Source organism: Sminthopsis crassicaudata, chromosome 4 (assembly GCF_048593235.1).
Source record: "Sminthopsis crassicaudata isolate SCR6 chromosome 4, ASM4859323v1, whole genome shotgun sequence".
Taxonomy (NCBI): Eukaryota; Metazoa; Chordata; class Mammalia; order Dasyuromorphia; family Dasyuridae; genus Sminthopsis; species Sminthopsis crassicaudata.
In genome coordinates, this window is record NC_133620.1 from 454,419,162 (window position 1) to 454,446,272 (window position 27,111).

General features: G+C 42.7%; 1 protein-coding gene across 4 annotated transcripts in view; it reads left to right on the forward strand.

Annotated features, from left to right (window-relative positions):
- RPH3AL (rabphilin 3A like (without C2 domains)) overlaps positions 1 to 27,111 on the forward strand; it is a 161,791-nt gene that overhangs the window by 65,629 nt on the left and 69,051 nt on the right. For 3 of the 4 annotated variants that reach the window (XM_074263826.1, XM_074263827.1, XM_074263825.1), the window contains one exon: positions 9,656 to 9,742. The exons of the other annotated variant lie outside the window; for it this stretch is intronic. In XM_074263826.1, coding sequence (XP_074119927.1) covers positions 9,656 to 9,742 — 87 coding nt within the window. The remainder of the gene's footprint in view (positions 1 to 9,655; positions 9,743 to 27,111) is intronic. 4 annotated transcript variants of the gene reach the window in all.

Consider the following 27,111-nt stretch of genomic DNA (forward strand, 5'->3'; position numbering starts at 1 on the left):
TTCCCACACAGGATCTCATTGAGGTAATGATCAGTAGATTTTTTTTTCTATTTCTACTTTCTCCTCATGTTCTATCACTACAGGACAATTTTCTTTCCTTTTTTAAATTTTTTTTTTTTTCTGAAGCAATTGGGGTTAAGTAACTTGCCCAGAAACACACAGCTAGGAAGTGTTAAGTATTTGAGGACAGATTTGAACTCAGGTCTTCCTGATTTCAGGGCTGGTGCTCTATCCACAGCACCATCTAGCTGCCCTCCAGGAAAATTTTCTTGGATTATTTCTTACATTATTGTTTCAAGGTCCTTTTTTTGGTTACAATTTTCAGACAGTCTAATTATTCTTATATTTTCTCAACTCGATTTGTTCTTCAGATCCTTCATTTTTTATATTTCACATTCTGTTCTATTTTTTCATTCTTTATAATCTGTTTTGTTATTTCTTGTTCTCTCGTCACTTCATTGGCTTCTTCTTGCCCAATTCTAATTTTTAAAGAGTTATTTTCATCTTTGAGATGCTGTATCTTCTTTTCTAGTTGGTTAACTTTTTTTTTCATAATCTTCTTTTTTGTCTTGGATGGTTTTCATTTATTTATTTCTTTAGTTTTTTTTTTACTCAATGTCTCATTTGATTTTTCAGTTTCTTTTTTAAGTTCTATGAATTTTTCTGGGCAGGGAGCCATTTCCCATTATTCTTTGGGTTTCTTTTTACTTCAGTGTGCTCTTCTGAAGATGAACCCTGTCTTCCCTCTTCCCCTAGAAAGTTTCTGTGGTGGAGTTTTTTCTTCTTTGCTAGTTCATTTTTTTTAAAAATAAGAAGCATTAATGTTAGCACCTCTAATTCTGGGGTGGAGGGTGAATGCCTCTGGCTTTACTTAAGCTCTCCCCTATGACCAGGAACCCCAAACCAAGAGCTCCCCCCTCCAGTAAGTGCCCATAGCCAGCTACGCCCTGCCCCCTTGCTTCTGTACTCACCCGGTACTGGTTCCTTCTTGCCCAGGGCCCTGTCCCTGCAGAACATCTGAGCCTGGCATTTCTAATCAGTTCTCTCAGTGTCCTAGGACTCAGAAACCTACTCCACAAAATCAGGGAGGGGAAGGTCTCTGGGGTTCTTGCTGCAGTTCCAGCCTATCCAGTTTGCCCTGGGGCTCCCCATTTGGTATTTCTAAGGAGTTAGCCCCATAGTGTTTGTTAACCCTCGGGTTAATCCCAGGCCTAGATCTTTCTTCATACCTTCTGGATTGTATGTGGAGGACCCCAGTCTTCTTGATTTTTCACCAGTCTATGTTTGCCCTGAGGGGAAAATTTGATCTATTTGTGGGGGAAATCTGGAGAGCTTGAAATTTACCAACCTGGATTCCCAGAATCCTCCCCTCCCCATCATTATTTCTTAGAACACAACAGTATTCCCTCATATTTATAGAACAAAACTCCTCAGTTGATAGGTACCCCCTTAGTTTCAGTTCTTTGCCACGACATAAAGAGCTGCTATAAATATTTTTGTATACACGTATCCTTTTCTTCTTTCTTTGTTGCCTTTGTGATATAGAGATCCAGTGAGGTAGTATTTGTAAAACACTTAGCATATAACGTGCCCTACGATAAATGTTACCTCAGTTATAATTGTAGAGTAACAGCGGTATCTCTGGGTCAGAGGATATGCAGTTTAAGAACTTTTGGGGCATTTTTCCAAATTGTTTTCCAGAATGACTGGACCAGTTCTCAGCTTACCAATAGTGTATGAATGTACCTGTTTGTCCACAGCCCCTCCAGCCTTTGCTATTTTCCCTTTTTTGGTCATCTTTGCCAGTCCTACACTGCCCCTTTCTTTTACAGAGGACAAAAATGAGATCCTGAGAAGAAAATGATTTGTTAAAAATCATCTAGATTATGAAAAAATTGTTAAAAACCAGTTAATCAATAACAGAGTCCGGATTGAAATCTAATTCTAATGATTTCACTGAGCTACATTGTCTTCTACAGGCTATGAATTCCCATAATATCAGACATTCACTTTTTAGTATAAAATTGCTTTCCAAAACCAGATGGAAATCGTTTTTATTGCACCATAGATCATAGGTTTAAAATTGAAGTTCTAGACCCTCCTTTTACAGATGAGAAAACTGAGGCCCAGAGACAGGAATGACTTTTTCAAAAGCACTTGGCTAGAAGATAACCCAGCAGATTTGAATACAGATTCTTTGCCTCCAAGGGCCACTGGGTGGCACCATAGTGCAGAGTCTGGAGTCAGGAATTCTCTTCTTGAGTTCAAAACTGGCTTCAGACACTTATTATTTGTGTGATCCCGGGCAAATAACTTAACCCATTTGCCTCAGTTTTCTCATCTGTAAAATGAACTAGAGAAGGAAATGGCAATCCGCTCCAGCATTTTGGCCTAGAAAGCCCCAAATAGGGGTTATGAAGGTTGATCATGACTGAAAATGACTAATTAAATCTAAGACCGTCTTCTGCACTTTCTGCTGCTCTCCCCGATGCTCCTGGGAAATGACTGCCTCTTGATATGGAGATAGAAACCAAGTCCTTAATGTGTGAAGGGTAGCCCTGATGGAAAGTCTTTTCCCTTGATCCGGCGGAAGCCACTTAAGCTGGAGAGTGTGCAGGGAGAGGAGATGCTTAGCATGCAGCTCAGTCTCTGAGCCCGGGCTCTGCCTGGACAGGAGGGGCTGCTGAAGGGAACTGGCTGGTCCTTGGGGAGTCTGCCTGCTGAGCCGCTGCACTGGGGGCAGAGGAGAAACCTTGTTCTTGATAACATTTCCAGTCGATCAATAAAGCCCAGAAGAGAGCAACAGTAATGAGGGCAAGGGGCAGGACTCTACATTTCCCCAGGAGGAGATCTGGCTGGGAGACCGGAGAGAGAGATTATAATCTTCCACCATCCCTCCTCCCTGTCCTTGTCCTTCTACTTGGCCTGGAATTTTCCTCAAATGCTTTATTTTTTTAACCTTGATCACAGAACAGTAGAAAGGGGCCTGAGCTCCCCTCGAGGGGTCTGAGCTCCCTTGAAGATATTTGAAGTCTGGGACATTATGTACTGAGAGCTTCAGACACAGTGAAATCTTGGCCCCTGTCTCCCCAAGAGCTTGTTGTGTGCCCTAATGAGTAGGAGCGGGGAGGGTCAGTCTGTATTCTCTTTTCTTTGTTCAAAAAGTAATATTTTTTTCCTTAGAAACTGAATCGGGGACAGAGGGAGGAAGGAGGATGGAAAGATGGAGGAAGGAAAGAAAAGAAAAGGGAGTAAGGAAAAAAGGAAGGAGGAAGAAAGGGAGGAAGGAAGGAAGAAGGAAAGGGAGGGAGGGAGGAAGAAGAAAATTGAGTAAGGAAGAAAGGGAGGGAAGAAGAAAAGGGAGAAAGGAAGGAAGAAGGAAAGGGAGGGAGAGAGAAAGGAAGAGAGGAGAATAAGGAATTTCTAAGAGGTTGTTTTATCCTTTTGTGCAATCATTCTATCTGAAGGATCATCAGATTGGGAGGTAGGAGGGGCCCCCAAGGCCAAGTTCCTTTACATTCCAGAAGGGGAGGGTGGGATCTAAAAAAGGGAACAGATTTGGTCAAGATCAAACAACTAGGAAGTTATAGAGGTAGATTTGCATCCAGGTCCTTGGCCCCCAAATCTTGATTTCCATAAAAGAACCCCTAGAAGCCACAGGGTCCTAAGTCTAGAACCAGCCTGGGTTCAGTTCTAGGACACAGTTTAGGAAATATATATGAAATATGTATGTATAGCATACAGAGTCTAGCTAACCCAACCTTCCCATTTTATAAAGGAGGAAACTGAGGCAGTCAGAGGTGATTGCCCAGGATCACACAGCTAGTGTCAGAGGCTAGATTTAAACCCCAAGCCCCACAGGGGCTTCTTTTGCAGATAGTTTTCGCAAACCCTTTCAGCACCCTGGCCAGGGCCCCAGATCCAGAGCAGCAAACGCTCCACTTAGGTACATGTATACAGAATGAAAATCCTTCCAGGCCAGGTCCGGACACCCAGAACATTTTCCTTTCCAGCCCTGCTGCTCCTGCTCTGAGGTTTCTTCTTATTTTCAGTTTGCCTCAGTAGTTGCAGCTTGGGAGCCGAGAAAGCTTCCTAGGGGGTGTCTGACCTCCTGGGCTGGCCACGCTGAGCTGAAACAGCTGCTAGGTGGGCGCTGTCCAGGGCTCTGTCCTTTGCCTTCCCTTGCTCACCTGCCCCTTTGTTTGAGCCTGATGGATCTATGCAAACCGGATTCTAACCCCCATCCCTCACTCTTTTGTGTTGATTTCTTTTAAACATGATCTATCTGTTGAACTTTCTAGACTGGAACCGGGAGGAAAGCCTAAAGTTATAAAGGGAAAAGTCACTATTTTCTTATTGATCTGAGATTTAATAGTTAGGTATTATATGAACTGTAGCAAATTATGTTTTAGCTGCCCAGTGCTTCTGATGAGTCCCCGCTTTTCCTGAATATGGCACACCGGAAGGAGAAAATGGACGCCAGCAAGGAATGGCTGGGGGAGTAGCCAATGATGGTTGTGGCTTGCTTGGGCAGCATCGGGACCCACTCCCTGAGAGGCAGAACTCCCCACCACCCTCCTGGGCTGGTTAGCAAACATTTAAGTGCCTCATATGGGCCAGACACCATGGCAACCAGAGAGAACAATGGCCCTCAAGTCAGGAAAACCTTGGATACTAATGAGTAAACTGGATAAGTCACTTATTCTCTAAATGCCTCAGTTTCTTGATCTCTAAAATGGGGATAATCATAATTCCCACTTCCCAGAGTACTTTTAAGTGAGGATCAAATGAAATAATATTTGTATTTTGCAAACCTCCGAGGATTTTTAAATATTATTACTATTGTTATTTTTTTTACTACTATTAATGGAGGAAACAGCATGAAAACAAATACGTATCTCCAAGATATATGGAGTGTAAGGAGGGGAGAAGCTTTGACTTTCAGAAGCCATCTTTCATCTTACAGATGAGAAAATTGAGGCTTGTGAATTCATAGGTATGGATATTCCATTCAAGGTACAGACCACCACCTCCTTTGTGACTTAAATTGTCTTTGAAAGTTTTCAGAACTGGATAATTTGTCACTCTGTGACCTATCTGCTGATGAATCTTCCTGAACTCCTAGCTGAGTATGATGGTCAGAGAGACAGATACACATCTCTGAGCTTATGCTCTAAGATAGGACTTGATACCAAGCTAAGATTTTGAACTTGATTCTTTGGGTCAGAGGGAGCCATGGATGGTTTGTGAGGAGGGGAGTGATAAAGTCTGTGACAGTGTGGGGGATGAATTGGCTGGAGACAAGGAGATCCCTTAGGGGAGTGGGTGAGATTAGTCCCAGTGTTCACTTATGGTACAGGGCAACTCCTAAAATCTTGATTTTCCCACTCACTGCCAAGAGCCTTCAGCAAGTCAACCCCCCTGGCCCTCAGTTACCTCATTTAGTTCTAAGCCCAATTCATTGATTTTCTCTTTCTCTATTTTATGCAAGTAAGCATCTAGAGAGAGAAAATTTCCCCTAATAACTGCCTTGGCTGCATCCCACAAATGTTGGTCTCATTATTGTCATCCTCTTGGATGAAGTTATTGGTTGTGTTTCTGATTTGTAGTTTCCCCCATTCATTCTTGAGGATTAGATTATTTAATTTCCAATTAATTTTTGGTCTATTTTCTCTTGGCTCAGTTACTTCATTTAGAAAATGAAAGTGTTGGGCTCAGTTAGACTCTAAAATCCCTTCTAGGAAGGAAGGAAGGAAATAAGCATTTATTAAGTGTACTTCTATGTGCCAGAAACTGGGCTAAATTAGACTTCACAAATATAATTTCATTTGATTCCTACAACATCCCTGAAAGCGTAGTGCTTTTATAAACTCATTTTACAGTAGGGGAAACTGAGGCAGACAGGATGACGTACTCAGGTCTTTCTGACTTCAGTCCCAGTACTTAATCCACTGTTCCACCTTGCTGCCTCTGAATCTCCACATGCTCCAGAAATCTTTGTAGTTTAGTGCATTTCAAAAAATGTCATGAAAATGGTACTGAAGTGAGAGTAAGGAAGTGCAAGGTCTAGTTCTAGTTGTCAGTCCCCCTGAGGAGATGAGATAGTCTCTTCCACCTTGGACGTTCTGCTTTTCTTGGATCAGCTTTTGTGTTTTCAACAGCAAAGGGAAGACTGTAGAGGAAGGAGAGGGCCAGACTTACTGCCTTGGCGTGGGGCTCTGGGATTCTATTCTCTTACCCCCTGTGAAAGGCAGAGGAAGAGCAGAGGCTCAGCCGCACTGCCTGACCCACAGCCTGCACCGATGGGACTTAGTGGCGGTGGGCACTGGCTTGCAGGGCCAAGTGCCACTGACATGGACCCTCCTTCCCTGGTGGCATCGTACCCAGCCACAGAAATGCTGCAGAAGAGATGGCCCCGGCTCCCTGTCCCCAACACGGGCTCAGTTCTCTTTCTCAGAACAAAATCAGATACTGAATTCTTAGAGCCAATCCGTTACTAGAGAGATCATAACAGCCACAAGATCCGGTTTTATCTGGAGGAAAAGCATGACCTGTGCATTTCGGCTAAATCATCCCTGCTGATGTGCTAAGCCACGGCTGAGATGAGGTCTTATCAGTCCCTTGCTGGGCTCCTTCTCCTGCCTCTACGTCCTTGCCAGTCCTGCTCTCCCCATGAAGAAGGCTCAGATGCTCCCAGTGGGCACTGTTACATATACCTGCAGCTGTAGAGAGGAGGTCGGGGGGAAGGAGGATGGACCTTTGCTGCAGCTCCAGGAAGGGGGAACGCCAGGAGCTTTCCAGTGTGGCTGAGAGAGCACTGGGGGTGGAACTGGGAGACCTAAGTATAAATTCTGCTTCCTGTACTTATGTTGTCGTGGGTAGATAGATGTCTTAATCTCTCTCTCTGCCTCCATTTCTCCATATGTAAAATGGAGTTATTTATACCTGTGAAGCCTCTCAAAGGAAATAAGACATGAAGCCCTTTGCAGGTATTCAAGATTGCTATTATTAACAGTAAATGAGTGTTTTTAATTAAGGAGGGGTGTTTTTGTTGGTTTATTTGTTTATTCTTGATGTGAACTTATGATTTTCTCCATGTAAGGACATCCTGCTAAGAAAATATCCTCAATCAATATGGTATTAGAGCATCACTTGGGGCTAAGATGGGTTAAGTCACTCGCCCAGGGTCCAACAGCCAGGATGGGTCAAGGGAGCAATGGAAACACAAGCCTTTTAGACTCGATGGCAGGCTTGCAATCTGCTGGTCCAAGCTCCTTCATAATTATCGGTCTAGCAGACTGTGGCCTGGGCACCAGAAGGGGACATATATGGAACCGTCAAAATGAATGCAACACAGCTGAAGGGTTCCATATATGTCCCCCTTCAGCTGTGTTGCATTCATTTTTGACGGGTTCATTTTCTCATGTTATGGCCTCTTCTGAGTCAGCAGGAGAAGGCACTTTGTGCTTCTCAGCATCTGCTTTGTAGAGCCACCTTCCAGCATCCCTCTTGACCAGCATCTTGCTGGGGTGGGGAGGGTGCTGTATTCATGAGAAAGTATCTAGTACGGAGCCCTGCCTCCCCCTACCCCGGCACGGGGAGCCTGCAGGCAAGCCCTGCCTCCCGCTCTCGGAGTCGGGTCTATGACATTCTACTCCTGGGGGAGCTCACAGGTTAAGTGACTGATTCCTGTGCCCCCAGGGAGCCAGGATCACTGTGACAAATGACTCCCTCTCTTTGGGAGCACGCAGCTCGGGACTCAACAGACGGATGAACCTGGGGGATGTTCCCTGGGAGCTGGGAGAGGGCACTTTTTTCTTTCTTCCTCTTCTTTTTGGCAAAGTAGCAGTTGACATTAAACCACTTTACGGAGAGGAAAGGAGCCTAGTAGACATCACAAGTTAACTATAAATCCTACTCTCAATCTGATCGTGGTTCATACTCAGGCTAGGGTAGCCAAACAAGCCCCGACTGTAGGCAGAAGTCCTGGGTTCAAATCTCAGCTTCTCCAACTAGATTTGGATCCAGACTCTGTTACTTGTGTAGCAGATACACAAACAAATCACTTTGTTGGAAACAAAGCCTTAAAGTGGAAAGGGTTGTGTATGTGTGTGTGTGTGTGTGTGTGTGTGTGTGTGTGTAGTCCGAGAACCTGGGATCAAATACCAGCTTTGCCATTCAGTACTTCTATGACTTTGGCCAATGGGTCTTGCCTCTCTGTGCCTCAGTTTCCTTATCTGTAAAAAGGGAGGTCAGACTGGATGACTGAGCCCTTAAAATCCTTTGCAGCAGTTACATATCATACTTCTCCACACGTTCTACTTCCCAGCCAGACTAACCTATTATTGTACATGATATTCCATCTCCCTCTTCCAGGGCTTGGCACACACTGTCCCCTCTGCCCAGAAAGCATTTCTTCCTCCTCTCTGCCACTCTGACTTGCTTCAAACCCAACTGAAGGGCCTTTCCTCTGCCAGGAGTTCCCTAATGCCCTCCACCGGTCTACTGTTGTTTTCTGTCAGTCTTTTTGTGTTTATTTAGATGGGACATGAGGTTTCTCCACATAGAATGTAAACTCCCTGAGGGCAGGTGTGGTTTCATTTCTGGGTCTCCAGCAGCAGCTTGATATCTCCGCATCCTTTGGTCCCACAGTTTCATTGGGTAGGGAACTTCCAGGCAGGAAATTCCTCCTACCAGTGCAGATTGCCACTTTTTCTATAGAAAATTGCCTGAGAAGGCACTGTGAAAGGTCACAGAATTGAGCACTAGAAGATACTGTAGGCTTAGTGCAACCCCCCCCCCATTTTATGGATGAGAGAGAAGGGGCTTGTTCAAGGTCATCCAAGTAGCAAATATCAGAGGTAAGATTTGAACCCGTGTCCTCTGACTCTAGAACTACCCCATTGGTCAAAGGAAACACAGTCATTATGTGTCAGAGGCAAGCTTTGGCTCCAGGCCTTTTCTTCTCCAAGGCTAGCTCTTCTTCCACCAGGCCATAAAGCCTGATCCATAGTAGGCCCTAAGTAGATGCTCATTCATTGATTAAATGGTTTCCCACTCTGTCAAAAGAAGTTGACTGGGCCAGAGCAAGATTGTCAAAGGGACCCAAGTGGCCCAACCAAAAGTAATATATATTTACATATAATAAAATATTAAAAAAAAAGAAAAAATGAACAAAAATACAGTACAACATAGATGCTGCTAATTTGTGGTTTTCTAAGTCAATAAGTGGCCCACAGAGATCCATTTCTATTCGATTTTGACACCACTGGTCTAGATGATCTCCGAGGTCCCTTCTGGCTGCCCATCATAGCTTTGTGGTTGAGATCATTGATTTGAAAGTCCTTCAGTATCAGAGAGCTGCCCAGCTTTCCAAAACAAGGGTGATCCTTGTGGGCCTTATGTGGTGGTGTTATTAATAAGCAAACCAGAGACCTCCCACCCCCTACACACAGGATACAAAAACAATTCTCTGAGGAGACTGAGCGAGAGTCCAGACAGTATTTACATTACACTATCTTCTCTCCCTCCCTCCTCTCTCTCTCCTCCTCCTCTTTTATTCTCCTCCTTCTCTTTTCTTCTTCTTTTCTCTCTCTGTCTCTCTTTTTCTCTTTCTCTCTCTTCCTCCCTCTTCTTTCTCTCCTCTCTCTCATAGAAAGTCTGCACCAAATGTGGGATTGAGACATCCAGCAGTCAGAAGCGGACTCTGTGGTTGTGTAAGATATGCAGTGAGCAGAGAGAGGTAGAGTATCCAGGGGTCTCTGAGGGATAGGGGATGCCTCTTGGCCCTGGGGGGTTGTATCTCTGGGGGCCTGGCCAGATGAAGGGTGGGGGTGGGCTGCCTGGGATGGGGCTGGGCTTTGGCTCAGGCATTTAATTGGAGACTTGGGTTGGGGGTGGGTGGGAGAATCTGCACCATCTGAACATATCTAAATCATGGAGGGCAGCAGTGGGGCCACTGGCACGTCTTTCCAGCGCCTGGGGCCTGCCAGGGAGCGTCCACGTCCAGCACCGTTGCCCATCCTTTGGCTGCCTCCCAGTAAAAGATGTTATATCAATGCAAGGACTGGGTCCGTGTCATACAAAAAGCAGTTGGAAGAAGGGGGTGGGATGTGTTTAACTTTGAAAAGAGAGTGCCCATTACCTGACCAGAAAAAGAGGATAATAGCATGTCTCCCAAAGTTGTTGTGAAATTCAGTGAGATAATATTTGTAAAGCAAGTTGCAAACCTCAAAACTTTCATGTAAACACTGGCTGCTGTTGTTATCGTGTCTGTGTTCCACTGTGGTGCTCTCCATTCTCCCACCCCCATAACTCATAGGCAGGTGGCGTGGGGGCTGAAACAACAAGGCTACACTCGGGGACTCCAAAGCCTGAGGCAGCCTCTCCCAGGCTGAGCTCGGAGTCAGGGAGACCTGAAACCTCAGACACTTAGTAGCTGTGCCTCAGCCTCAGTGCCCTCAGCTATAAAAAGGGGGTAATAATGGCAGCTACCCCCTAAGAGTCTTGTGAGGATCAAATGAGATGATGTTGTAAAGCTTTTAGCACAGTGCCTGGAGGTGCTTAATAAATGCTTATTTTGTTTCCTTCCTTAGTTTCCTCCCTCTTTCCTTTATTCCTTCCCTTTGCTACCCCAGTCTCTCATTTCCTCCTTCCCTTCCTTCCTTCCTCCCTTCTTCTCTCTTTTTCTTTTTCTACTTCTTTTTTCCCTCTCTCCCTTCCTCTTCTTTCTCCCTTCCTTCTTTCCCCTCTCTCTTTCTCTCTCCTTTTCTACTTTTCTCCTTCTTTCTTCCCTTCCTTCCTCTTCTTTTTCCCTCCTTTCCTCTTCTTCCTCCTTCCCTCCCTCCTCCTTTCCTTCCTATACCACTTAAATCACTTGGTAGACTCCTCCACCCCAGGAGACTTGGCCTTTTGCGAAGTACAAAGTTGTCACATTCTCTTCATGGCTCTAGCTGAGAAAATAACATTAATGATGCAATTATGTGACACTTTAGAATTTCAGAGCCTGCCCCCACACATTTTCCTTTTTTTAAACAGTCATCAGGGAATGATATGAAGAGTCTGGGGCGTTTTATCTTTGGGCCCTGAGCACCTAGCACCTAGCGGACACTTAAACACTTGTTGGTTGATTGAGTTATTGATTGATTGAACTAGGTGATCTCTAAGCCCTTTTTGCTCTATGAATAAATAAGCCAGACTCAGAGAGATTAACTGAATTGTCTAGAATAATACAGCGAATCAGTAGTCAGAACCCAAAGCATCTTTATTTTACCTAAAATAAAATATTTGGATTTTACATCACTTTCATTTTCAAATATATTCTCCTTTCTTCCCCAATCTCGCTCTTCTGTTCATAGAAAAACTTGCAAAGTCCCAGAACCCCGACTCCCAAGAATCTCCCAGTCTTATTCCTACTGCATTGCTGTAAGTATCCTGGCTCTGCAGTCAGCCTTGGAAAAGGAAAAAAATGAGAAAAAGGGGGAGAAGTCAGATAAAAACAATCAAGACTGATGGCATTTGTGGGTATGCACGGTGTTCTCATGGTGCCCCACTTTAGCCCAAAAGAGAAAGACATGAATTTTCTCAGTTCTTCAGGGCCAGGCTTGGTCATTATCATTGGATGGCATTGTTTCTAGTTTATTTATTTTAGAACTAAGCTCTCTCTATCTTGATTTTCCAGCCAAGTATACCCATCCTATAGCATGATGTAAGGGAAAACTTCTAACAGAGCTATCCACAAGCAAATAGACTGCCTTGAGAGGTAATGAGTTCCCTGTTACTGAAGGGATTCAAGCAGAAGCTGACAATAAGTAATAATAACAACAATAGTTGGTATTTATATGCACTCTTGAAGATTTGCTAAGCAATTTCACACGTGTTTTCATTTGATCCTCACAATAGCTCTTGGAGATAGCTGCTGTTATTTCCCCCCATTTTACAAATTTGGAGACTGAGGCACAGAATGGACTTGCATGGAATTGGACATCTCGTATCTGAGTCAGGATTTGAAACCAAGTCTGGAGTCCAAATTCTGCACTCAATGCACTGTGCCACGTAGTTAAGAAGTGGACTTCTCAGAGAGATGATAGAATGGGTCTTGACCCAGTAGCGGTGGCTCTAGATGGCCTCTGAGGTCCTTTCTGGCTCCTGAGATTCTGGATGATTTTGTGACGCTACAAAATATGAAGAGAATAAATTCTAGTGCAATACAATTTTTTAAATTTCAATAGTATTTTATTTTTCCAATTATATGTAAAGATAATTTTCAACATTCATTTTTAAATACTTTAATAGTTTTTATTTACTAGATATATGCATGGGTAATTTTACAACATTGACAATTGCCAAACCTTTACTTCTAATTTTTTCCCTCCTTCCCCCCTCCAGATGGCAGATTGACCAATACATGTTAAATATGTTAGAGTATAAATTAAATACAATATTATGTTTACACGACCAAACAGTTGTTTAGTGCAATACAATTTTCAAAATAATTTTTACAGCAAATTCACAGACTCCAGGTTAAGCATCCCTATTCTAAGATAAAATATCAATCTCCATTTAAAACTCTTCCCAGAAGGCCTTCCTCCTCCCATTATAGACTTATTTCATGTGTTCTGTCCAGACACACTGGCTTGCTTGCTGTTCCCTTTAACTTTTCCTTCCATCTCCTACCTCCTCGTCTTTGCCATGGCTGTGCCCTACACCTGGCTTGCACTGTTTCCACCTCCTTATGACTGAGACCCTCCCTTCAGAGTTCCACTTTCTCGAGGAAGCCTCTCTGGATCTTCCCTCAGATAAATGTAACTTCTCTGGGTCTCAGTTTTCTCCTTTATAAAAAATAAATGGCCTCAGAGGCTCCTACTGATTCTCCACATAGGACTTTATGATTTAGATCTCCAGTTCCTCACATAGCCTGAGTCTGTTGTTGCTGTTCAATCATTCAACTCTTCATCCTGATTCGGAGTAAGCATGCAGTCTATGGCTTTTGGCCAGTGAGCCCTGTGGTCTGGGAGACTGAGGCTGATGGATTTCTTGAGCTTTGCAGTTCTGAGCCCTGGGAATGGAAGCCTCCACTTAAGGAAGAGGAAACTGGGCAATATAAGCCAGTCTTTATTTATTTTTTTAAAAGACCCAATGCTAAGTGATACCTCTCCATGAACAACCAGATTATTATAAATATTAAAATGAGACTGGGTTCAAAACAAAGCAAAAAAAAAGAGTAAACAAAATAAAAAGCAAATAAAAACAATGAAGCAAAATATAAGCAAAAGCAAATACAAATAAATAAAAGCCCTTTTGTAGACAGATTGATTCAATGTGCAATCCAATGACATGCCAAGGAGACTGGGAATCTTTTTTAAACTTCAATATTCCTAATACTTGACTCCGTGTCTTCCTCCCCAAGTAGGAGTTAAATAAATGCCCTTGGGATAAAATTGAAATTCTTTCTCTGTGGTTTGCTTTCTCAGGCTCTCCAAGGTTTTTGTACTTCCAGAATCCCCTTTTAAAATGCAAATGATTGGGAGAGGGATCTTGAGCTATTCTCCCCTAATACCTTAGTGAGATTGGTTAGCTGTAGCCTGAGCTACTGAGGAGAAAGGATGCTGGAAGAGGGGCTTGAAAAGGGGCTTGGGAGAGCTGCCCTGCCTGTACCCACCTGTCATAGCATGGAAGACTCAGGTCTTCTTGACTCCAGGCCGGGTGCTGTATATATTGCATTATCTAGCTGCCCTCGTATAATATAAGGTTATATATTTCTTACTTGGAGGTTCCTTCTCTATATGCCAGTTTTTGTAGCTTATGCTCTTAAAGAGCCTCCTAGGGACAGTGACTTATTCAGGGTCACACAGTCAGTATATGTTAGAGGCAAGACTTGAATTGATGCACTCCTGACTAGGCTTGGACTTTGGACCTCACACATAATAAATAATATTATGTATTAATAATAATAATTAATTATTATTAACAATAAATGGTCTTTTGGATGGATTGGGTTGAGAGGCTTTCTATCTGGCTGAGACAGAAGATGCCCCGTTCCTCACTTACCAGGTATACCCGCCTCCCCATGATGTGCTAACAGCCAGAGAAAAAAGCCAAGGGAGATGTAAAAGACATTTTGGTATTGGTTTGCGTCTGGTTTGCCTGTGGCTAGGCCAACGCGGGTTCTCAGAAGCCAAAATGAACTGAGTTTTTGAGCTGGGCACAGACAATACCCCTTTTGTGCACGGGTGTTCCACTCTGCTAAGCCCGACATATTGGGAGTCTGCCGCACATTTCTTAGGGGGGTTGCGGCTGGTCTCGTGTCTGTGTCTATTCCTCTTGTCTACTTTCTCTTCCATGACAGGGTAATTGGTTTTTTTCTTTAAATGCCCCCATTTTTAAAAAATAAAAAATCTAATCAAAAAGTAGAGATAACTCAACACAAGAGAACGTCAGATTCGGAGCGCTCCACGTGGCTCTTTCTGTGATAAAAATTCAGAGCTGTGTCCCCCAGCAGCCGCCAAGTCCTAAATGGAAGAACTCACATTTCTGATGAAAACCCTCATGATTCGCCCGCCAAGGCCTCTTATCTCCCTTCCCTCTTGCCTCTTCAGTTCTGTATCTCCTGGAGTAATTATGAGCATTCCCCACTCCCTCCTCCCTCAGCAAATGGATCCACTGTTGCTGGAAATCCCCAGAGCAGCTGGGCGGATACTTGAGATTTTCTTTATCACATCCTTCAGGTAAGGCATGAGGGAGACACAGGAGAGTTCTCCCCACACCTAGGTATTTGGGGGAACTTCCCTTGGTGAATTTAGGCAAAAAGCTGTGGCTCTGAAAAAAAGCAGCCCTGGCTTGAGCCCTGCCTTGGATACTTTTTCCCTGGGTGACTTTGGGTCAGTCAACTACCTTCAGCCTCAGTTTATTCATCTCTCCGATGGGTAGGGTGGGACTAGATCACCTCTCAGATGCCTTCTGGCTTCAGGGCTGGGATCTCATTATTTAGGAGAGCCCCACGGACTCCAGACCAGGCCAGGGGAAGAGGTAGCTGACCATAGCAGGGGACGTACCAGTGAGCAAACATCCAGGAGTTATAGAGTAGATCCTCAGCTCAAAGGCAACAAGATTCCCTATTTTAACTAATGATTCTTGCTTTGTAAGAGTACCACATAATATGGTTACATTGGGTAAGAAGTCAGCCTCGGAAGCAGGAAGACCCAGATTCAGATCTTGCCTCTGATACATCCTGGCTGTGTGATCCTGAGAACTCTCAGTGCCCCCAGAAACTCTAAGACTAAGATTTTTTTCTTAATTAATTAATTAATTGTAACAAAAAATTTATGCATAGGTAATTTTCCAGCATTGACTATTGCAAAACCCTTTGTTTCAACTTTTCTCCTCCTTCCCCCTGCTCCTTCCTCCAGATGGTAGGTAGTCCCATACATGTTAAATATGTTAAAGTATAACTTAAGGCTAAAAATTGCAGACAAGGGGCCAGCCCACATTGGTACAAGGAGATTCTTCGTTGAGAGTTCATTATGTCACTGAAATCACGGATCCATTCTCATCCCTAATCCATTCTTGCTAGCTAATTACTGAGGGTTTGGTTTTTGCTCCTGAGGATTCTTGAAATTCAGTACCCTGAGACAAAGGGCCAGTTTCTCTGCCCTAGTTATGGCTTCTTTATTCATGTGGTTTTCTCCCTGCCTTTCTCCCTTCATTTTTTTTTTAAGAGAAAGTTTAGTCTGCCATGGGTCTCAACAACTTTCATTATCTCTGAGGCCTTAATCTCCATTAACCAAGAAAATAAAATAAGTTGGTTTATTATGAATGAATGAAAAAGCATTTCTTCGGGGTTTTCTCTAGAACAGGCACTAGTTTAAGTGCCGAGGTATGATATAAGCAAACAAGAGAGTCCTAGGCCTCCCTTACATTCGAATACAGAAAGACAACATGTGAAGAGATACAAGAAATAAAGAGGGAAGGGATGAGCTCATTGGCTTGGGTTGGAGGTATTCAAAGTGCACCATGGGTGGAGAGGGTGAGAGCTCACGAATCAGACCCCTGGGAGGAAGAGAAGGCCAGAGCGCAGAGAGACGTGGATTCGAGATGGCCTTGAAGGTTACTCGGCAAATAATGGCAAAGTAAATGAAATCTGGAATTTTTGAGAATTTCTCTCTTTTGCCATTTTTCGGAGTTTCTGATAACATTTCTGATAGCATTTGCTGCTGAAAGCCAAAGACTGCTGTGAGTGAGACCGCCTGCCTGTGCCTAGGGACCCAGAGGGCAAAAGGTTTGTGATGGATCGGGAAAAAAGATTCTCAAAGAACTGAAAAGTGTGACTGATAATTTACAGTTAGACTTTCAGGCTCGGATTTGGGGCTTCCAGTCCTTAAGACTAAAGAAAGAAGGACCAGGCAGTTGTTAGGGGATCCTTTCACTCGCTCCTGGTCTCTCTCTTTTCCTCCGTCAGTCAGCATTTATTAAGCACCTACTAGGTGCCCAGCACTGTGTTGTTGATAACAATGAAAGGTTAAAGATGATCCCTTTTCTCCAGTCAGTCGCTCACGGTATAATGAGGGAGACACTTGCAAACAACTTTACAAACAAGATATAGATGGGATAGATTGGAGATGAGCCCCGAAGGAAGCTCAGTGTTAGGAAGATTCAGAAATGGCTTCCTCAAGAAAGTGGGATTTTATCTGGGTCTTGGAGGAAGCCAAAGATGAGATGAGGAGGGAGAGCATTCCAGGCGTGGGAGACCGCCGGTGACATTTCCCAGAGTCGGCAATGGAGAGTCATGTGGAGGGATCACCGAGCAGGTTGAGGTCAGTGGATGGTGGGCTTGAATTGTGCCATTGACTAGCCCTGGACCTGAAGCCCAGGGAATATAGGAGGAGTTACAAGTGTATGAGGACAGTTGGGGAAGAATCATTGGGAAGAGGTAAAGTTATTAGTGCTGGCTCTCTCCTCCTTCCCTGACCCCAGCAAGCTTCCTGTAGCTTGACACATTGCGTTCTTTCTTTGCCCTGAAAGGAACAAACCTGGACCTTTCCTAAGGGGTTAGAAACAAGAAAGGACAAGAAGCAGTATTTAAAGAAAGTCTCAGCGATACTTTAGTTTTCAGATCACAGCTCCCAACTTGCCTTTTTTTTTTTTTTTTTGCTGAGGCTATCAGGGTTAAGTGACTTGCCCAGGGTCACACAGCCAGGAAGTGTTGAGTGTCTGAGGTCAGATTTGAACTCGGGTCCTCCTGACTCCAGAGCTGGTGCTCTCTCCACTGCGCCAACTAGTTGCCCCTTGCCTGTTGTTAAGCTTGGAGTCTTGTATTTTCTTGAAATGGTCCAGGCCGACATGTAAAGATGATGCTTCTGAACTGTCTTTGTTACTCAGGCCCTTTGAACTATTCTTTTCCCACAGTAGGACGAAGGATGGACAGTGCTGAGCTCACTCTGTCAATTGGTGGCCTTTTATATAGGATGGTTAGGGTGCTGTCTGGGGCCACAGGAACGGCATGAAACTAACTGATCCCCCCCATGGGAACTGAACCCATGATTTTAGCACTGTGCCCCAGCCAACTGAGCTAACCAGCCACAAAGCAAGATGCCCATAAATGCAAGCAATGGACTCGAAACTGAATGCCCTTAGCTAGTCTCATGGGTACTGAGATAATAATGCGGATGAGTATTCTATATATGAGGAGCCCTTCTCCATTCAGCCTCTGGGATTTGCTCCTCTTCTTTCTGTATGGCCATATGGAAAAGTCACTTAGCATCTCATGCCCCTGAACTTCTGTTTCATCTCCTATAAAATGTGGAAGCTGAACCCCAAAGGAGAGGGGTTCCATGTCCAGTTCTGAAGCAGATTATCGGTTTAATTGATGGCAAAATCCATAGTGATTATTTCATCTTGGTTTTTGTATCTCTCATACCCAAAAAGAACCTGCTGTATGTATTGGAAGCACTTAATCAATTATTTAATTAATTATTAATTAATAATTATTTGAGAAATCTACACTCTAGATGGCTGCTGAGTGTGCACAGTGCATAGAATATACCGAACTTGGGACCAGGAAGACCCCAGACACTTACTAGTCATGGGCAAGTCACCTAACCTCAATCTCCTCATCTGATAAATGGGGATCCTCATAGCATTTATCTTATAGGACCACATTGTAAGGGTCAGATGAGACTGTAATAATAAAATAATAATGGTAGCATTTATATAACACTTTAAAGCTTGCAAAGAATTTAGTTGCTTTACAAACCTTAAAGGAATCTAAAAGTGCTAGCTACTGTCTTTTCACATGTTTATCCTTTGGTGTTATTCATGATTCTATGATTGATAGAAGTGATTGGAATAATGGACCGGAATTAGTTCTGGAAGATTCCACAGAGGAGCCCAATCTGGGACAAAATTTCAGATTGGATTTTTTTCCCAAAGTTGATTGGCCCCAGAGGCCAATCAGGGGATGTGACTAGATGGTTATTCATATGAAAAAGGGTTTTGGTGATGCTATAAACATGATTCATCGGTGCAACCCAGCAGCTGAAAAAGGCCAGTAAGCTGAGGTCTCAGTGACAGACTCACAGTATCTAAGACTTAAGAGGTGAAGGTTCTGTTCGCCTCTCCCTGAGTAGACAACAACTGGGAGACAGGGGCACATCTGGGACAAATTAAAATGTACCCAGGGGAGGTCAACCAAGGATGCCCAAGGACTCCTTACTTATGGGTAGGGATTGTTTCATTAATATTTCCAGCATTTGACACAGAATGTGCGCCTAATGTATGTTGAGTGAGATGGACTGACTTGACTTGGAAAGCAAATTATGTCATAGCAGGTTCTGGATGTTGATCCAGGACAGATTAGCTGGGACAGGATCACCATTTTGAATAGCTGAAGGGCTATTAAGAAAGATTAGTTTGGGGGCAGCTAGGTGGTGAAGTAGATAGAGAACCAGCCCTGAAGTCAGTAGGACCTGAGTTCAAATCTGCCCTCAGACACTGAACACTTCCTGGCTGTGTGACCCTGGGGAAGTCACTTAACCCCAATTGCCTCAGCAAAAATAAAAATAAAAAAAGGAAGACTAATTTATATGTGTGTATGTAAATACATACATACATAAATAATCTTTCTTCTTTAAACCACTACTGCTGAGAATGAGAGAAAGCATTGCTCATCTTCCCTCCCCCACTTTCCTCTCCATTGTAGAAGTTCTTCCTATTTTATGTGAGATAATTATCTCTATTCTTCCCCCTCCCTTCCCCTTTCTTTCCCCCTCTTTCTCTTCCTTTCATTTTTTTTGGGAGATCATTCCAACGTCACTGATTCAAATCCATGTCCTCTGTCTGTGTTAACTACTTTTAGCTGCTCTAATAATGAGTTGGAGCTCAATTTGTGAACAGAAAAGTGACTCAGCTCCTTCCAAAAGGCCTTTCTAGTGGGCTGGACCTTTCCTCTGGTGATTTCCGGGAAGTTTTATTCCTGTGACTTGTGACTAGGGGCAGGAAGATTCCCTTGGGGGAAATGATCTGTTTTGTTTTACACAAGCCTCTGGTCAATTCCCCCGGGGCTGAGGGGAGGAGAGTGGCCTGGGGCAGCTGCTGTCCGTGGTGCTGACCTCTCATCTTCCTAGCTTAGAGTTCATCCTGTTGGGCACCCCTGCACAGAAGCTTCCTCAGCCTTCCTCAGAGGTTGCCCTGCCCTGCCTCTCACCCTTCAGAAAATGTAAAATAGATTTTTTAAATGGAAGGGAAAAACCCAGCCAAGAAGAAGCTTTATTTGCACGTCTCCACAAACTCCCCAGCACACTCCCATGGCCCCTGCCTTTCGGGGTATCCTCTGCTCACTGTGACAGCAGTTGCCATCTGTTTTCCTTCTCCTCTTCTTTCCTGGTCTTGCAGTCACCTTGCTGTTTGGTGGTTTGTTTTTTTTTCCCTGCAAATAGATTTGCAAAAATGGAGGAGGGGCTAAATGTGGAGGCCCTCCTGGGAGTGGGTGGCTGACACTTGGGCAGGGCAGCATTGGCGTCTTCTCTGTGCCATCTGCTGTTCTCCTGGGGCTTCTGTCACCCTGTCCCCTGGAGACCCGGACAGCCACACTTCCTCTGTGTGTTCATCGCCTCCCACGCCTCCACAGCTCTGCCAAACAGGCTCACATGCGAAGTGCTGCATTCTGGTCTCCTGAGGGTGGCAAGAAAGTTACTGCAGCCAATTTCGGTCCCTCTCTATAGGGAAGCAACAGTGTATAGTTCCACTGTGGTGGGAAGAGTGTTATATCTGGAGTCAGAGGAACTCTGGCTTTGTTACAGCTGCTTAGATTGCCTTTGGTAAGTCAGTTAACTAGTCTGTGTCTCAGTTTCCCCATCTGCAAAATGAGAGATTTGAACTAAATAGCCTATGAGGTCCCTTTCTAGTAAAATCTGAAATTTGTGATCCTATAAATCTGTGGCTTATGTGACTGCACACCTGGGCCTCAGTTTCCCTATCTGTAAAATAAAGGAGATAGACTAAATGACCTATAAGTTCCCCTCCAGCTCTAATTCTATGAGTCAGGTATCTCTTATCATTAAAGACATGCATTTGGGAGATAACTGGCCCATCTTTGACATATTGCCTTGCAATGGGATGGAGTTTCTGTATGAAGTTAACTGGTTCCTGGCAGAGTTTGAATCTGTGGTCACAGCCTCCTAATCTCTGCTCCAACCAAATCTTAATTAACCAACCAATTACAACTGTAGAGAAACACATTCAGAGGCAGAGACATCACAAAAGTGATTGGGGGAGGGGGCATCTAGGTGGTACAATGGATAGAAGTCAGGAGGACCTGAGTTCAAATCTCAGACACTTAACACTTCCTGGCTATGTGACCCTGGGCAAGTCACTGAACCCCAGCCTCAGGAAAAAAAGTGATTGGACCCATGAGGGGTTTTTTGAGAAGAGGGAAATAAGAACTTAAAGTGGTTTCTCCTTGTGAAGCTGACAGGTCTAGGCAAGGATCTCAACCTTCTCCAGTTGCTTTCAGGTCATTCCTACTTGCTTACTTTTCTTCATGAAGGAACCAAACAAGCTGCTAAATTCTTTTAGCTGGACTTGCTATTACTGTGTGTACTGGTGATCCAGAAATACAATGAAGGGAGGGGGTGGTAAATCAATTTTTCCACTTTAAGCCTCCAGTTTCCTGAAACACCCAGGTGCAGCCAGCTCTGTGCTTGTGTCTGCACACAGAGATCCTTCATAGCTGTCCCCTTCAGTTTGCCCTGAAAAAGTCCCTTGTGCATCTTTCTCTCTCTCTCTCTCTCTCTCTCTCTCTCTCTCTCTCTCTCTCTCTCTCTCTCTCTCTCTCTCTCTGTCTCTCTCTCTGTCTCTCTGTCTGTCTGTCTCTCTCTCTCACAGGAACCAGAGGTAGGTAGATGTTAAATTCCATACCTTGAAGTAAAGAGTATTAATTTGGAAAGTTAGGTCTTTGTGAATATTTGTTAGATGTCAGACAAGGCTTTCACTCACATAGACCCAGATCCATCTCCTCTGCCAACCTGTCTAAAAGATAACTCTAGGACCACAAACCCATAATGCCATACACATAGAGCCAAAAGGGAACTTGAAAGTCATTTAATTCAACTGTCTCTTTTACAGATCAGGAAACTGACCCAGAGAGATGAAATGTCTTGCTTGAAGTCTTGGAGAGGAAGTAGTGAGGGATTGGGAGATTTGATCCCAGGTCACCTGCCTCTCAAATCCTAGCCCTTTTCCACTATGCCACAGGTAGCTCCCATGATCCTCATGAACAGTATGAGTAGCTCTCCATTTTTTTCCTTTACTCAATTAGCAGTATACAGTACTCAGAGCGGAACATAGTTATCTTTGTAGACAAACTTATATAAAATTTAATGTAGGATTCACATTTGTGTGGGAGACATTGTGCCCAAGGAGAGCTTTTGAAGCTATATTTGGTTCTGCCAAGTCAAATGCTTTTCAAGCAATTATTGATATATTTTATTTTGACATAACAGATACTTCCCAACAAACACTGAAAGAAACCTCCAGAAAAGGCACATTCCTTACAAATGGTTAACAATGCCTGATGGTGTGATTTTGATTACTAACACATGTTTGTTTGTCATTTTTCCACTGTTATAACTTACTAGTTGTTAATAGAAAGGACATATGTGAGGAATTTAGCTTTTAAAGGATGGCACCAGCATCATCCATAATATCAAATGCCTTCAAAAATCAACAATCAATAGACACAGCAGGATCCTTTCTCTCTGTTTCTCAGTCAGTTGTGTGATGGAAATGAATGTGGACCATTGCAGAAAATCTCCTATGGAAGAAACTTATCTATTTCCTGCTCATATTTGAACAAATCCATCTCAGATTTTTTTAGAGAGGAAGCAGCAGGAATGTAAGTCAATAGTTGCTCACATCTTCTTGGTTACCTTTTGAAGCAAAAACCAAAAACAAAGAAATTTTTTTTCTTTCTTTTGAAAACTTTCCGTGAATATTCCTTTCTCCCCCATGCCCCAGAAGTCAAAGACAGAAACAAAAATCCTATTTATGTTGAATATTCCCAGTAACACTTTTCAAAGTAGCAAATAAATAGGAACAGTGATTATTAGTTGGGGAATGACTAAACAAATTGTGGCGTATGAATGTAATGGAATACTCTTGGGTATGGTGGAGAAAGTACTGGATGTGGGAGTTAAGAAGAACTAAATTCAGATTCTGAAATCTAATGATCTTCTTAATATTATTCATAGAAGACACCCTACCTCCTAATTTTGTTTTATTGTTTCATGGAGTCATTAGCTTTAGTTGCCCAGTTCTAATTGTTTAAGGAATTATTTTCTTCAGGGAGATTTTGTACTTCTTTTTTTCCATTTGCCCTATTTTGCTTTATAAGGAGTTCTTCAGTGAATTTCTGTGCTTCTTTTACTATTAGACCAATTTTGTTTTTTTTTTTAAATATTGTTTTCTTCAGTATTTTTGGTTTCTTTTACTAAATTATTAATGTTCTTTTCATAATTTTCTTATGTCACTTTCATTTCTTTTCTCATTTTTTCCTCTACTATTTTTATCTCTTTAACTCTTTTAGAAATTCTTGTTGGACATTTTTTGAGCCTTTGTTGGTAGCTGTTTTCACATTGTTATCTTCTGAATTTGTATCTTGGTCTTCTCTGCTATCGTAGCAGCTTTTTGTTGTAAAGTTCGTTGTTGTTGTTGTCTTTTTACTTATTTCCTCAGCCTATTTCTTCACTTGGAACTTTATATTCAAGTGGGGCTCTGCTCACTGAGGATGGGATGGTTTGGGGGAGGGTTGACAGCGGGAGAGCTTCAGGCTTTCTATGAGGTTCTTTTCATAGTTCTGGGGATTCTTTCATTTTTGAGGTTTCCAAGGCAGTGTGATGTTGAAAGAGGTGTGGTCACTGTTCTCTTGGTCTTTTATCCAAGAAGGGTCCTGCTTCCCTGCATCTACAAGGGCTAGTATTCTTTTTGGCCATGGAAGCAGGTTCCTCACTCTCCTGTAACCACAATTACTAGTTCCACTCTCTGGCTTGGAACTGCAACTAGGGTCCCCACTTCCTTGTGACTGACCAGAATTGTTTCTCTCTACCTGGGAACTATGATCCAGAACAACTTTTGCTGACCTAAGTTGTATTAGGATGGGAACATTGCCTCACCTTAATACCTTTGCTATTCCAAAAATTTGATCCGAGGCGTTATTAGAAAAATTTTTGAGGGAGATGGTTGGGAGAGTTTGGCTGAGTTGCTGCCTCTAACCTCCCTGATTTGGTTCCACTCTTTCCAGCTTGGAAATGCAATATAGATATCATCTTCTCACTGAAGCTTTTTGGACACTTCAACTGCTAGTGGCCTCCCTTCCAAACTACTTTTTATTTAACTGCTTTGAATGTTTTTACATGTATTTATTTTATAATTATGCATCATATTTGTATTTATACATACCTCCATTAGAGTTCAAGTTCCTTAGAATAGGGATTCTTTCACTGTACTTGCATCCCTAGCACCTAGAACAGATTTAATACATGGTAAACATCTAATGCATGCTTATTGATTAATTGAAAGGAGGGAAGAATATCCTGATAGCTCTTATTTGGTGTTAAATTTGATCATCATAATTGCATAGTGTTTTGTTTCAATTGGTTGTTGCTGTTCTGTCATACTTGTTATCATGGTTTATTTTGTTTTCCTGGTTTTGCTTATTTCACTTTTCGTCAATCAGTGTGAGCCTTCCAAAGCCTCTCTTTATTCTTCACATTCCTAATTTCTGATAAAACAATGATATTCAATCACATTCATACTCTGTGGTCTATTGAGCCTGAATATCAGATGAAAACCTGGAAGAGGTGTCAGAGACCATCTAACGCAACTCCCTTATTTGATAGATGAGGAAATTGAGATTAAATGGCTTACTCAGATCACATAAGGATTAAATGTCAAAGGCATATTTGAATCTAAGGCCTTGACTTTCTGAGCCTGCTTTCTTACCACTGCACTATGCTGATGGGGATCTATTTTATTTCCAGTTCTTTACTCCTCCAAAGGATCTGCCTAACAGTGGGCTCCCTGAATCAATGAGAATAGTCATTTTAGTCACTTTCTTAGAATAATTCTTTATCTGAGTCATTTTAGTTATGTCTTACTCTTTGTGACCCCTAAACTCAATTTATGCATAAGTCAGGACATCACCCCATGATGTCATCGGTCCTTTTTGAAAACGAAGGATGAACAACAATAGAGCAGATAATTCCCTATTGCCTTCCAGAATGATTCAACCAATTCCCTACTCGTCTTTTCACAGCTCCTCCAGAATCGTCTCATTTTTTGTCATTTTTGCCAGTTTTCTGAAACCTCAAGATTGTTTCCATTTGTATTTCTCTTCTTAGTAGTTAAGAATTCTCTTTCTTATGGTTGCTAACAGTTTATGATTCTTTGGAGAACTGTTTATCCATCATCACTCATTTGGTCACTCATTTATTTAGGAGTGGCCCTTGATCACTTATCTTAGTCCTCTGTGTCTTGAACATAAGACCCTGGTCAGAAATAGGATGCAAAGTGCCCCTCAAAGGATAGAGTTCCTCTTCTTATCCTGGCACCCTTGACTTTCAGTCATTTAAAAGTTTTTGCATTCCATGTTAGCAAAATTATCATCAATCTAAAGTTGGAATAGATCTTATGAAAGTCATCTTAGTCTATTTTACCTTATTTTATGAGGATACTCAGCGACATTTACAAATGATACTTGGTGATATGAAGGGATTTTCCCCTATAGACAGTAAGTAGCTAAGCCAAGACTGGAAACAAAATCCCTTATCTCCAACCTCAATCCACTTTTTATCATATCACAATGCCTCCTTTTTACCTCTCTGTGCCTCAGTTTCCTTTATAAATGAGGAGAAGAATATTTATTTTAAGCACTCCATAGGGCTGTTTCAAGAAAAACCTTGTGATGTTAGAGAAATGTGAGAAAGTTCATTGGCAAGGTGGGTCCCTAGATCAGCTTTGCCATGTCTTAACCTCCCTCCTCCCACGCCGGCTCCATACGTGGGGCGTGTGCAGGACCCGTGACATCAAAGCTTTTTCCTGGTATCCTTTTTGGATGCTTCAGGCCCTGTCTGTGTGCGGAGAGCCCTTTGGTAATTGTGCCAAAGCCGTTATCCGTGAGAGAGCATCTGACCAGGGGGTTAATGGAAGCTGAAACATTTCTTCTGGTTTCTAAACTAATCTAGCTAAGGTGTTTAAAATATCTGTCAGAAAAACGGATGGCACCCTGAGGGCATTTTTTCCGGCAGTTTTCCTTCTGTTTTTTCCCTTTTGGCTTCCATGATGCTGCTAGGTTCTTGCCTTCTCAAAACTACCTGCTGGCACAAAAACTCACTTGAAATGAAGAGGGAGCTTTGTGCCTTTCTTCCACTCTTGACAAGGAATGAGAAAATCTCTTGTTCTGCTGGTCCAAACCTCCCTAGCCTTGTCAGCTCTGTGATGTGATGGGGAGTGGATGGGGGAAGGAGAAAAAGTCCAGAGAATGAATTCAGAATAACCTCCAGAATTATAATTCCTCTTTCCTCACAGGGGGGTCTCCCAGATAGCTATTCCAGGCGCAAATTGCTTTGTGGTCTGCAGCCACTCAAATCTTAGCTCATGAGCCCCCATCAGTGCGTTTTAGAGGACAGTATGTTTATTATTAAGTGTGAAGCAGACACAAAATTAGGAGGGATGGCTAATGATAATTTACAATGAAATAGTACTTTCTACATGTATAACACTTTTAAATCCCATCTAAAATTTGCAGCAATCCTGTGAAGGAGGCAGAAAAGGCATTATTAACCCTACTCTATAGGCGAGGAAGACAATAAAAGGGGTTGTGACTTGCTCATATTCATAGAGCTAGGGGGCTTTAGTTGTCATTGTCTTTTTTCCCCAGTGGGATCATTCAGGGTCAGAATTTAGTTCTAGAGTGCCCCTCCCTGCATTTCTCTGAGTAATATTTCCTTTTAGAATCTTAGCTAATACCTATCATTTCTCTCAATGTATGCAGGATCACCTTTCCTAAAGCTGAGTGTATACATCTTCCCACTATATATCTCCTTAGTTATTGCAATCCCCAAGATGATATTATTATTTTCTCCCAAGGTTCTCATTACAGTTCTCTTTTTTGCTTATGTTTGTTGCTATTAGACCACTTTCTCCTTATGGGTTAGAATTAAGACCACAATAACAATCTGCCTTATCACTCTCCTTATCTATTGAATAGATACACAGCTGTGTGATGAATTATTAGTTGTGAGACTCTGGAAAAATTATTCTTAAAAAACTAACCTCTATTTGCCTCAGTTTCCCCTGTTGTAAAATTGGGATAATAATAGTATCTACATCTCAGAGTTGTTATGAAGATCAAATGAGATAATATTTATACTTGGTACATTGCCTGACACATAATAGGTGTTTCATAAGTACTTATCTCCTCTCCCTTTTAAAATATTTGTTGGATTAGGTAGAAGTTAATTAAGAGGTTTTCAAATGTTCTTTTTTTCTTTTTTGACACACATGAGTCTGGATAATTGACATCCATCATGTTGCTATATATCGTTGTGTACTCGTTTTGTA